This window comes from Chaetodon trifascialis, chromosome 7 (assembly GCF_039877785.1).
Source record: "Chaetodon trifascialis isolate fChaTrf1 chromosome 7, fChaTrf1.hap1, whole genome shotgun sequence".
NCBI classification, from domain to species: domain Eukaryota; kingdom Metazoa; phylum Chordata; class Actinopteri; order Chaetodontiformes; family Chaetodontidae; genus Chaetodon; species Chaetodon trifascialis.
Genome location: NC_092062.1, coordinates 25,512,956 through 25,525,672, shown reverse-complemented (window position 1 = coordinate 25,525,672; position 12,717 = coordinate 25,512,956). Strand labels below are relative to the sequence as shown.

Genomic DNA, 12,717 nt, shown 5'->3' with positions numbered 1-12,717 from the left:
GTCTGAGATGCTGGTGCTCCAACGGGACATCTAGTGGCTGAAAATCTCATACAGAACCTTTAAGTTAGTTTGGACAAAAGCGTCTCACAATTATGTAAAGTAATGCAATGATGAGGTTTCACCTTTTCTCCACGTATTAAAGAGGAGTTTTTGACCACGAGTGGCGCTGTGGAGCAATATTTTGATGAGTGGGTTTGTATTGTTTGTATTTACCAGCACAAGCATGAGGAGAGTCATGAGACATCACCCCTGGGCATATCAGCATTAGCATTAGCATTAGCATCAATTGTGGTAACATATAATAAAATATATGTTAAAATGTTTTCAGTGAAAAAAGCTACAAAAATCGACTGTACCGTACCTGCTGAGCACCAAACAGCACACAGATAATGCTAGCAACTAGCCGGTGAATATAGTGGAGGCAGATTTTTCCTTCCTCCTTTTACGTCCATCAGCCACTAGCAGGTATTTAGGGCCGTGTTAGTGGTCACTTGGTGAATGTAAGTCCAATGATCACACTCCCTTTTTGGTCTTAAGGAACATAGCTTGGAGTTTAGCATTAGCTGCTAAATGCTAACTTTCTTCATTAACTAGTTAACTGTGTGCTGCTGGGCAGATAGAGCACAGAAGGACTAAAGGAGCTTTTTCGTTTTTATTTTTGTATTTTTGCCGAGTGATAATTGTATCATCAGTGTGTGAACCCCTTGATTCATGTTTATGAGGCTGTTTGGTGAATGCTGAAATTTGTTTCCGGTAAATGCCACAGGGTACCTTTAACGGTGCTTTTCGTGCTTACAACACAAGTTCAGCACAAATAAATATAATTATTCAAGCCATAAATGTCACTGTTATTGTACTGCTGTTCAGCCGTGCTGGGTGAAATGACATGATATTTATCCTTGTTTTAGATTGGGCTCTTTGAGTGTAAGATGAATCAAAGTGAAAGAACATTTCTACAAACGAGGCCCGGTGTCTCATTACTGTGTTATTGACTGATGACAGTGGCTGCACCGTCTGTGCAAATGGGCGATGACACACAAATTATCTCATCTGTCTTTCGTACTCTACCTCAACCGTAATGTGCAGAGGATCCACAATCTGCCAGATTATGAGTGACAGGAAGTCGATAGCCAGCAGCACTCCAACTGTTGCGTAGAGTTTCCATGGCTCCAAGTGTTGCTGTGTGAGTTTGGGAAAAGACACACACACACAAACACAGCAGTCATCACTATCCAAGGGCATCACGAGCCAGTCCACAAACAAAGACAAACAACCAGGACAAATAATACGACAGGCGTCCTTGTGATTTCTGGATGACTGGGCGCGAATTGTCTTTCTGGATGTGTGTCTCTGAGTGTGTGTACAAGTGTGTGTGTGTGTGTCCAAGTATATTTTAGGAGCAGTGGGAGTTTGCTTGTGTGTGAGTGTCTGCAGGCGACTCACAGAGAGCTGCAGTAACTATATTTGTGCTGCCACCTGAAAACGTCATTTATACACACTGAGATGATACTGCTTTTGTGCGGACAGTTGCCGAGGCGGCTGATTTCAACTTCATTATTCCTAATTTAAGCTTTAATGGAAGTAATACAGCCGTAACTGAAAACAAGCAACTGAAATGAGCTCCCCCGCTGTGCTCCCCGTCTCTGTTTCCACACGTATTTTTCTATTCGACCACGCTGGCTTACTCACAAAACCTCCAACATAGTAACAGCCATTCAAGCGTGCAATAACTAAAACTGAAAAATAAAATACAGAAGAAAACGCATTACACAGTCCTGAGCGCCTCTTCACTTGAATTGCATGAAAAAAGATTTGAAAAGCGCTCATTCTCCCCTCGATTTGTGAAAGTTTCTTTAAATACTCGCGCAGAGCTCTTTGGCAAAATGCCCTTCTGTGGACATGAAGAGAGTTGAAAGTCAACCCGATTCGTTGTGCTTTGGCTCAAATAATAAACCCCCCGAAGGTTGGATTTCTGCATAGAACTTTAATACTCATCCATATTCATAAATATTCCATAAATGGTTTAATCTCTTATTCTTCTGATTAGGTCTTAGAAATTCCCACAACACGTCGTGGACTGGCAGTATCTCGCTGGCTCCAGGATACACTATCTTCAAGGGGAGGCACATGCACCCACATTTAAACACACCAGCATGCAAATAAAGCTGCTGACGTGGGTATCAGGGGCCTGGTTATGTGTGATTGCATCTGCATGTTTCTCTGCATAAATGTTGCATGTGCTTTGTGTGTGCACGTGTAAAGTACAGTATCTATGTCAGTGTCCAGCACCCTTATCCCTGCACCCTCGCTGCAACCCTGCCGCAGTGCATGATGCCGAGCTGGCCTCTTAGAAGCTTATGTTACCAGGGAGCCTGCAGAGTTTTTAACGAACTTTTTTATCAGCAGGAGCCACACATGCTGCGTGGCCTGGCCTCCCTCTCCCATCCTTACTCTCCTCTCCTGAGACTGCTGAGAGGCTTATCCCTCCCACCCTCCCTCTCTTCCTTCCTACCTTCTTCTTCTCCTTCTTTTCGTCCTTCTTGGTGAAGAGGGTGTGCACCCACCAGATCTTGGTGAACATGCTGCCGTACGCCAGGCTGAAGCCGAGGCCGAGGAGCCACAGGCGGAACTGGACGACGGGGGAGGAGGAAGGAAAGGAGAGAGGAGAGGAAAAGGGTGAGATAACGTGAGAAAGAGGAGAATTTGAATTGTAATAGCTTTATTCAATGTAGTCGGTTTGGTTTTAGCAATGGCGGGACACAATGAAGTAAACAAAAAAAAAAGAAAAACAATATATGAGCTATCAATCCGCTTTCTCTGTTAATAAAAATATCATTTAACCTGTATTTTTAGCTATAGCTACACTTGCAGTAAATCAGTCTAGCACTTAACGACTTATGAAAACACTGGTTATTATGTTTACCATAATATTTGTAGCAGAACAATTTAAAAACAAAAAAGCCTAGAATTGAATGTTACACACTTATTACTGAAGGGTTTTTCTAAAGAATAGAATATTTATTGCAAATAAGAATATAGATCAGATTTGGGGGTTTTTTGAAAGTAGAGGAGGCGAGGGAACTTTTTCCAGCCCTGAATAGTGTCTCCAAATATTCCTTTTAAGCTGTGCATGTCCCCAGCAACCTCCACCAACAATAAGGTCGGGCAGCCTGCGAGTAGCCTGAGAGGCTCAACCCGAAGCAAAAGAAGTCTGCAACCCAATCGCTGCAGCTCCTTAAGCTTATTGCTCTGAGTGCACTGCAATAACTGAAGGGGGCTCTGATGAAAATATCAACATTTTTTATCAAGTCCTCTCTTTTCTCATTTGGGCTGTGGGGAGCTGGACAGTCAGAGTTGAAAGAGAGTTTTGTCAAAGTGAGGGGAACAGAAATGCGATTTTGAAGAGTCTCCCCAGTGGAAATGAAGCTCTTGGCTTTATTAAAGTACAAAACACACACACACACACACACACACACACACACACACACATAAATGTATTTGCTCATTTCTGTCATTAAGCGATAGATAGATAGATAGATAGATAGATAGATAGATAGATAGATAGATAGATAGATAGATAGATAGATAGATAGATAGATAGATAGATAGATAGATAGATAGATAGATAGAAGGTCAGAGGTGGAGTACAAGGGAGAGGTAGAACAATGTATATGAGACAATAACTGGACAGGGACAAAGAGCAGAGAAGCAACAGAAATGGAAATCTCCCTCTCGCCTCCACAACAAAAAGACTCAACGGGTGACAGAGGAGTACTCCCACTCCTCATTAGTGCTGGGATCCCATCGTCTGTGCTATTCTGGCACCCAGCATATCATGTCTGCACTGCCGCATACCAAATTAATTCAAATTTTATATTATTTTAACCGTTATTGAACCAGGACAGGTCCCGATGAGATTAAAATGTCTTTTGCAAGGGAATCCTGGCCAAGGCAGGCAGCAGCACAAAAATAAGAAGTAATTATAAATAGATAGAAAAATACAGGTAATATTTCAATAAATAACATCCCAAGAAACAAAGCGCAGTGCAAGCCATGCATTCAAAGATATCAGTGTAAGCACCAACGCCCCAGCGATTCTGTCTCCTGGTTCTTCAAAATGGACTTCAAATGCTTAATGAATTATGTCAGTGTTTAAACTTTCATTGTCTTTCGTCCAGTAAGTGTGCGTGATCAGAATCCTGGAATGACTGATTGGTTTGCAGGTGTTGGCCAGCCACAGGCAGGAACATCAGAACTGTCGGGGCTTTAAAACACCTGAATGCGGGTATGTTTGATGTCGGCACACAATTTGACAGTAGGAAAGAGCTTAAACTGGTGTACTTTCATGGACATAAATATCTAACTTTTAACCCTCACTGCCAAACATTCTTCAAACCTAGTTTGAAGTTTTATTTTAAATTTTATTTTGAAATTTTAAATGAGATTTCAAGAAGATAGCAAATATATCAGGCTGAATTTGGGGCAAATGTGTCTAAAATGATGCAAAGACATCAAGAATATTTCAATTTCATGGAATGGTGGAGCCGTAAAAAAGCATTTTATACGCATTTCACTCAGTGTGAACGTCACTAATTAAATGCCAAAACAAGATAAAGCACAATATGTACAGTGTGTGACACTGGCAGACTCCATATACGCAACCTTAAATATGCAGAAAAACTGTATTTTTAAATCCATCTGAATACTAAATTGTGTTTTTTTCCCCCTGCTGCAGCATTGAGGCTGTCAAAATTGGCCATGTTCGAATATTCCCTAGAAAAGAAACACATGGGTTCAAACCACTGGAACATCTATTTTTGCACATTACGTCCGTAAGAGGGAAAATTCATATTTTATATTCATATTTTAAACATCAGTTCTCAGGCTAGTTTGCAAATTAGCTAATGCAGCACATGAAACCACTTATAAACTTACACGCAAATGTCCCTTTGGTCAGTTTAGATGTTTGTGTCATTGTCACTGTAACATACACTGACCATCCACAGCTTGTGAGTTACACAGCAAGTTTGTTTACTTTATCTCTAGGTCCCCTGCTGGTGCTCAGCCTGCAAGCTGCTGTCAGTCAATCAAAACTTCCTTTCAATATTAAAATATTACTTTATTTTAGACTGCAAGAAGTGATGACTAAATGTCATTTCAGTTGGACTTTAAGGGGTTAAACGGCTGTAACAGGTTTCATTTCCTTTAGATTCTTTACTATTTTTAAGGTAAGGAAGAACATAATACAGTGTTCAAATGTTTGGTTTTTGGTACCAGCATCAAATCAGTGAAAGCAAATATTTGCAGACAATACCCAGCCCTACTCTTCCTGCCCTCTGGCTCTTCCCTGCCTCTGTCTCTTTCTCCTGTTACCTGGCAGACGACGGGGAACTGTGATCTGTGGACGTGGTGACCATCGATCCCCAGCGGGAACACGGCAGCCAGAGCCATCATGCAGCCCACCGCTGTCATGTTGTTTAGGTACGGCTGAGAGTTCTGGATATAGCTGAAACAATGACAGATTCACACAGGGACACACATAGAGACAAACAAACACATTTAGAAAAACATTGGTGATTATGTATTTATGCTTAAAAGGTACAATTTGTGAATTTGAAGGCAAATAGGCGTTAATTGTGTTGTTTGTCTTGCTGTCAGCTCTTAGAAATGTCATCAATTGCTGTAAATTGCTCTCCTGTTGTTTTTTCTTTAATTAAAATTTTGTCATCTTTATGTCCTGCTGCAGACAGGATTTTAATTAATGCAAAGTGATGAACAGGTGAAAGTTTTTACCTTAAAAACCCAAGTGACAAAAAAAAAAAATCATGTCTAGCACAAACTTCAGCTGAAGTGGATACAAAACAAATAGAGCTGGAGTCCAATTTAGCACAGGAGGAACCTTTGCTCATGTTTTGGATCTCAGCAGCAGGTGAGTTTTTTCTTAATTCATTTCAAATTGGCAAACAAACAATGTGCTGATTTCTCTGGATAATTCACTGATCAAACTATCAGTAGCTTTAATATGGCCTATTTTTGGGGGTAGAGTCCTCAGCCCTGGTATTGCCATTGCTAACATGCTCAAAAAAACAATAATGGCATGCTGTTGTTAGCAGGTTTATGTCCTGAAGGCGTGCACTGCATCATTGTAAATCTCTTAAATGATCTTGTTTGTCCTGTTTTCATAGTTGTTGGAAGCCAAAACGGAAAATCAACTGCCCTGTTCTGTTTACCATGTTCATTACTTTAGTTTTGGATGTGAGCATGCTAACATTTAATTAACATTAAACACAAATTATGATTACGATGAGAAGTATTTAGTCATAAAGCAAAGTACTGGAAAAACTGAAACTATGACCTGATGATGGAACATGAACAGGTGGAGCACAGCCACCCAGCTGTTCTTCAGACATTTTACTCAAAACAACAAATGTGAGCCTCCGGGTGGCGCTAGAGGGAAAGTCACCAAAGTGAGTGAGATTCATCCTCTGGGAACAATGAACGTGTTTCCAAAATTCAATGGCAATTTCAGGCCTGACCTCAGCGCTGCTGCTGACACTGATCTGTCTGTGGATCATCCAGAAAATCTGTTTCTGGAAAAATAAAGTTGCATAAACAAAAGTCCCTTGTCCTCTGCTGAACACGTGTTGCAGCAGAGATTTTAAAACCTGAACAGGCAAAAGCCTGAACTACCTGTAGGACTAGACTGCATTAGAGGCACTTTTTTCTGCAATTTGGCAGGACTAGTCCTTTAATATACTGCATATACTTTGTCATTTTCCCATGGCGGTAACAATTCACTGTGGGCGTCTTAAGCTCCTTATCCACATTTCTCTGCCTACATCTTTGACATCAGATGAAAGTTTTAAAATCTTGTCACTGCACTAAAGCGTGTCTGCACTAATCATGTGCACTATATTGTGTGTGGAAGTAAAGACAGGAGCTTAAAGGATAATGAAGCAAAAAGTAATTACCATAATAAGAAAAAAATAAGCACTCTATCCGATGTGTTTGTACAAATGCTACTTTAGAGATATTCTGAGACATCTCAGTATGAAAATATTCTCAAAAACTGCAGATTTAAGACTTGTGTGTTTAACATAATCTGCACTGTTCTGTGACATCCACCCAACCAGCACAGCAGCTCTCCACAACTCATCCTGCAGCAGCATCTTTCATCCCGTTGACCTGCCCTTGTGCGGCCCTGAAGCCACACTCCTTATTTACTGCACACACTCCTGCAGCCTGCATACAAACATACAGTAACACACACAGCACAGTGGCCCCAGTCCGACCTTTCATACCTCTGAAAACCTTTAATGCTGTTAGATACCATGAATATATGATGCTCAGTGCGCTGCAGGAGTCATTTTCTGACGTGAAGTGCTGCTTTGTTCCCTTTTTATGCACCATGTCTTGCGGTTGCTTTGAATTATGGTCGATTGAAGCTACTATTAGAGGAAAAACTGCCATCTTTTTGTCTGGTGGATATTTTGAAAAGAAGTGGCATGATCTGAAATCAGATTTTTACTGTTGAGGTTTTAAATCACTGGAAGATATTTTGCAATCAGACTTTACTGCAATGACAGATTTTTTAGATCACACAACACTGACATATTATCACATTTTGAGTCGATATGGCGCAACAGTTGCACATTTAGACATCTAAATATTATGGAGCAATATTATCATTCATTTGGAGTTGAGTTTCTGGCCACCTGTCCAATATTCACTCTCTTTTCGCTCTTTTTTCTGGTCTCCAACAAGTCTTGAGGGAAATATGTGGCTCTGTAGCTGCTAAATGCTCCAGTAAGTTCACCAGCTACTCTCTCACTATGCCTCTCTGCTGTTTGCTGCTCAGCAGGCAGTGTGCAGTGGGCTTTCAGAGCTTCTTCACTGACAACAGCTGCCTGCTGCTGCAGTGAAGTTGCGAGCCGGACAGATAAACAGTGAGCTGAAACTCGCTGAGGCTCCGTAAAACCGACAGGAGCTGCAGATTTAGGTGATAATTGTCTGTAGGCTCATCAATACAACATTTCAAATTGTTTTCACACTTCCATTTTATTTATTATAAGAACTTTGATTATGGCTGCTTTAAACCGTGTCACAGTGTTTGCTCCTTCAAGTCTACAATTGTGTTTGACTTTTCCTTGTCTTCAAAGTGGATTGCTTATGAATTTTTGTCTCCTAACGAGGCAGTTGGTGGCAAACTTGTTTTTGTAAAAACAGCTTGCTGAATAAATTTGATTTGATTTGATCTGACTCATAGTGTTTTGGCTGCTGAGAGCAGCCCTCGGTGAAACTGTGTTTGAAATGTAATCAAAGCTGGAAGAGGGCCTGACTGCCACACTGAAGCCAGCCAGAGATCCCCAAAGGAACAAACCTCTCCAGCTTTCCCAAAAACTCCTGATAAGCTCATGGATTTATGGGACTTTAAATCATTTTGACCCAGGTCAAACATAAAAATACTGTGTTGAAAAGACATTAGAGATCTGCTGTGCCCGGTTCACAGACATGTATTAAGCTTAGAAATCCCAGATCAAAAGGCATTTTTCAGAGGAAGTCTATTTGCATTTGGTCCAGGGCTATGCTTAAGCTGTGACAATGGAACCAGCTACTAGATTGAGAAAAGCCACACCCAACTCGCTAACTTTGTAGTCCCTGAACTCGAGAAGCAGCAGTGCCATTTGGTGCTTAAATTAACCTCAAACGAGGGAAGGATCTCTCTGTCCTCCAAATACTCACATTCACACTTGGAGTGCAACCACAGTGCATGAGACGCTCTGCCGGAGCAGCTGGAGGTTGTTACAGGAAGCAATTTCCATTCACTACTCGGAGCCAGCGCGGCTCCTCAAACAGGTGACCTTCATGTAACAAAACCGCGTCTTTAACCTCTGACGTCCCGTTTAATTCATCTATCAATTCTCATTATTTTCAGCTTTTTAAAAAATCCTTTTAACCACGACCTTCATCTCTGGAGGACAACTTTACTCTCACAATTATCTGAGATATCACCCCTCGCTAATGCCTGTTTGAAGGACAAGCATGAAGAGTGGGGAGGCAAAAACACAACAATCCATCGACCATGTGTTTGACACGATACCAATGAAATAAAGACGTCACAACAAAATGCTGCAATGCAATGATGAGCACGGGGGCTTCAACTTCAGTTTCAATTTATCTGAGAACTGATTAATTGTTTCAAACATCAGAAAACAGTGAAAAATACTCATCACAAAGCCTCAAATCATGTCATCAGACAGTCCAAAAGCCAAAGATATTCAATTTACTACGATGAAAACCATGAAAAGCAGCAAATTCTTACATTTGAGAAGCTGAAACCACAAATATATTTGCCATTTTTGCTTTAACGATTGATCGATGAATCACTCATACATGTGAACGCGAACTCACCGGACGTTGCCGTTGTAGATGTTGAAGGTTAAACACACGATGCCGAGCAGGATGCCGAGGCCAGCGAAGACGGACACAGCAGCAAACAGCTTTTGAGACAAGAACCTGTACTCTTCGATCACCACGGTCCGATCGGCCGGAGGTCCAGCGCCTGAACGGAGAGAAAGAAACGTGACGACAGGAAATGCTTCTCCTGCCATCTTCTCTCAATTGCAAATCTGTTTCATATCTGCAGTAGGAAAGCTCACAAATACGTAGCTGAGCAAATGTACTGCTTTTGTTGGGGACTATTTTCTGTGGCGGATTAACATCCGTTGGTTTTTCCAGCAGCAGGACAGTGCATGTGAGATTCACTCAAAATAAACTACAGTGTGTGTGTGTGTGTGTGTGTGTGTGTGTGTGTGTGTGTGTGTGTGTGTGTGTGTGTGTTTGTTTGTAGTCTTCTACACCTGTAATGAGTAGTCCACTAATTGATTAGTCAATATTTGCAGGCTGCAGCTTCTAAAACGTTTGGATTCTTTGTGGCCACACGTGATAATAACTGAAACGTCTTTGGGTTTCGGATCGTCGGCGGCACAAAACAAGACCTGTGATGACGCCTCTCAGAAACTATGATAAGCATTCTTCATGATTTTGTGACATTTAAGAGACTAAATGACTAAACAACGTAGAGATTAGCCGATAATGAAACTGGTTGAAACTGAAACTGAATCACTGGTCGCAGCCCTACTGTCTTCCCTTCTTCTGTTCCTTGAACGTGACCAGCACAAGGCCAATCACTGCCAGCCACGAGTACCTGCATGTTTTGCAGCTCAAACTACGTATTTAACCAGGGATGTTTCGTCGAGGCAGGTTCTCTGTTTCAGGTAACACCTTGTTCACATTCACACAGTTACACTCATTCACGCCGTCTATCTGCTGGCCACTGAGCGGCTCCACGGGGGCAGCTGGGGGGTGAGAGTCTGGCACAAGGGCTCGAACCAACAACCTTTAACCCTAAGTGAGTGACTCTCTATATGACTGCACAATCAATGTTAAATTAATTATTAGAATACAAGTTTTTACAATTAAGTGGAAGCCTCATAACTCTCAGAGCTTTTCATAATGAGTCATTGAGCTCTACAAGACTTCAGCAGACGCACATCTGATCTGATGCATGTTTGACTGATTCATAAGAGACTGCTGCAATATCTGCTCCTCGCTGTTCACAGAGACTCAGCCTGCAGCTGTACTACAATATACATCAGTGCTTAAGCACAGTATTACACAGGATTACATTAGATACTGTCAGTACCAAAGAAAGTTAAGCATCAATTTACTCCTCAAACGCTGCACTTGTTTTTCTCTCCCTTTCTCTGTCAGAGTCGGTTAAATGTTGTTTAAACATCAAAATTGTTAAATCAATTTGCAGAAAAGAAATGCAGACATGCAAACCAGGGTCAAAAGGAGGGTTGTGAAGCCAGGCTGAGACACTCAGATCAGGGGAAAATCAAGAAATCTTTAAGCTGCCAGCACGCCTCTACGGTTGATTCACTAGACGACGCCCCTCCCTCCACGCCTTTCCAACGCCGGACCAGTGTCCTTTCCAAAACCCAACAATCCGACATTCACTCCCTCTTCAAGGCATGATTTAAACTTTTCTCTCAAGCTCACTTTTTTCATTCTTGACATGACTATTTCTGTCACCTTTCACGTGATCAGCCGAATTTTACTGTCTTCCAGGAGACATGTCTGAAAATGCACCGTTATCCCTGTTTTTAAGGTGCAAGTCAAACAACCTTGCATTAAAAAAAAGTAAAAATTAAAATGATGCCACAGATGTGCAGAGTTGTTCCTCTTATAGAGCACATACAGTGAAGTACACATGTAAACAGCCTTCCAGTTTGCATCAGCATATGATCTACACAACCTCCATTAAATATTGATAATGCTGAAGCACAGAGAGGGAAAATTCACCAGCATGAACCGTTCCCAATGAATCATGCAGAGATGTCAATTTCAGTAGATATTATACTGTTATGTAACGAAGCAAGCAAGCAGACAACTTCGGTGTTAGTTAAGAGTTGAAGCTTTAGGCTCTTAAAAAGTGCATGTGTTTGTACTAACTACCCAATTATTCATGCTTGTGCAGCTTTAAACCAGAAGAATTCCTCAGTGAGGAAGGTTCAAAGAGGGGCAGATGGACAGGGAGCCTCTTTTCACCCTCAACAGCCTCTGACTATCTGTCTGCCTGAATATGGGACTGCTCGCAGATTTGTGTGGCCATGTGTGTGCGGTCCCCAGCATGCATATGCCAGTGTGGACTGTATATAAACCATAAGCGTGATAAGCATGTAGGCCTATGCACTAAGCATGAGCAAATATGCTCGAGAGGGTGCATCTGAGTGCAGGGGAGCATCTGCTGTGCATGCAGCATGTGTTTAGTGTGTGTGTGTGTGTGTGTGTGTGTGTGTGTGTGTGTCTGTGTGTGTGTGTCTGTGAGAGAGAAATAGAGGGCGACGGAGTGTGTGTGCATGTCAGAGGGAAAGCAGAGGAGTGTCAGCACGGCGTGAAGCTGATGTGTCAGATGTCAGAGGAAAGTGTCAGAGTTGTGGCACCCGCGAGAGCCGCAGGGTGTCAAGACGCCCATCATGCTCTGTTTAGATGCTTGTCACCGCCATCACACAAGCGATGTGTATCTGGTGTCATCTGACGGAGGAATGACGACATGAGAGCGACTCTGCAGAGTTCACTGAGTTATACTGAAGGATTTTTAAGACCTTCTTAATAGTGGCCGACCGATATGGGTTTTTTAATGGCTGATACATAATGCAGATTTTTTTTTTCATCTGATAAAACACAATAATTCAACAATAATAATAATTAAAATCACTGAGATGCAGATGTTGAGCTTAAATGAACATTTAATATTGATGTGATTGTCTGCATTGTCTTTGTTTGCTCATGCAGCTCTGCACACCATCTGCAGTGCACTGATTTAAATAAAAGTGTCAGCTAAATTAACATTGACAGGTAATTAAAAAACTAAACTTTGTCGAAAATAACCCTATGAATGAAAAATATCTGGTTTTAATGCACTTAACGAGAGCATTTATCAGCAGATAGCAGCGTCTCCTTGTTTCTAACATGGAGCAAGAATTTCTAAACTTCTATAAATAAATGAAAGATAAATAAACATTGTTAGCGCATCTCTTTGTTTTTGGCCCCAATGAAATTTATTGAACACTAATGTATTATTCACCTGAAAATAAGAAATGTGCATTTTCTCAGACGTGGCTTCAGATGTTTTTTGCTTAATTGGCCTCA

General features: G+C 41.5%; 1 protein-coding gene across 1 annotated transcript in view; it reads right to left on the bottom strand.

Annotated features, from left to right (window-relative positions):
- gabbr1a (gamma-aminobutyric acid (GABA) B receptor, 1a) overlaps positions 1-12,717 on the bottom strand; it is a 65,557-nt gene that overhangs the window by 10,305 nt on the left and 42,535 nt on the right. The window contains exons 16-19 of the mRNA XM_070966402.1: positions 9,412-9,562; positions 5,374-5,506; positions 2,513-2,629; positions 1,069-1,179 (exon numbers count right to left, since the gene is read on the bottom strand). Of these exons, the coding sequence (XP_070822503.1) occupies positions 1,069-1,179; positions 2,513-2,629; positions 5,374-5,506; positions 9,412-9,562 (512 nt within the window). The remainder of the gene's footprint in view (positions 1-1,068; positions 1,180-2,512; positions 2,630-5,373; positions 5,507-9,411; positions 9,563-12,717) is intronic.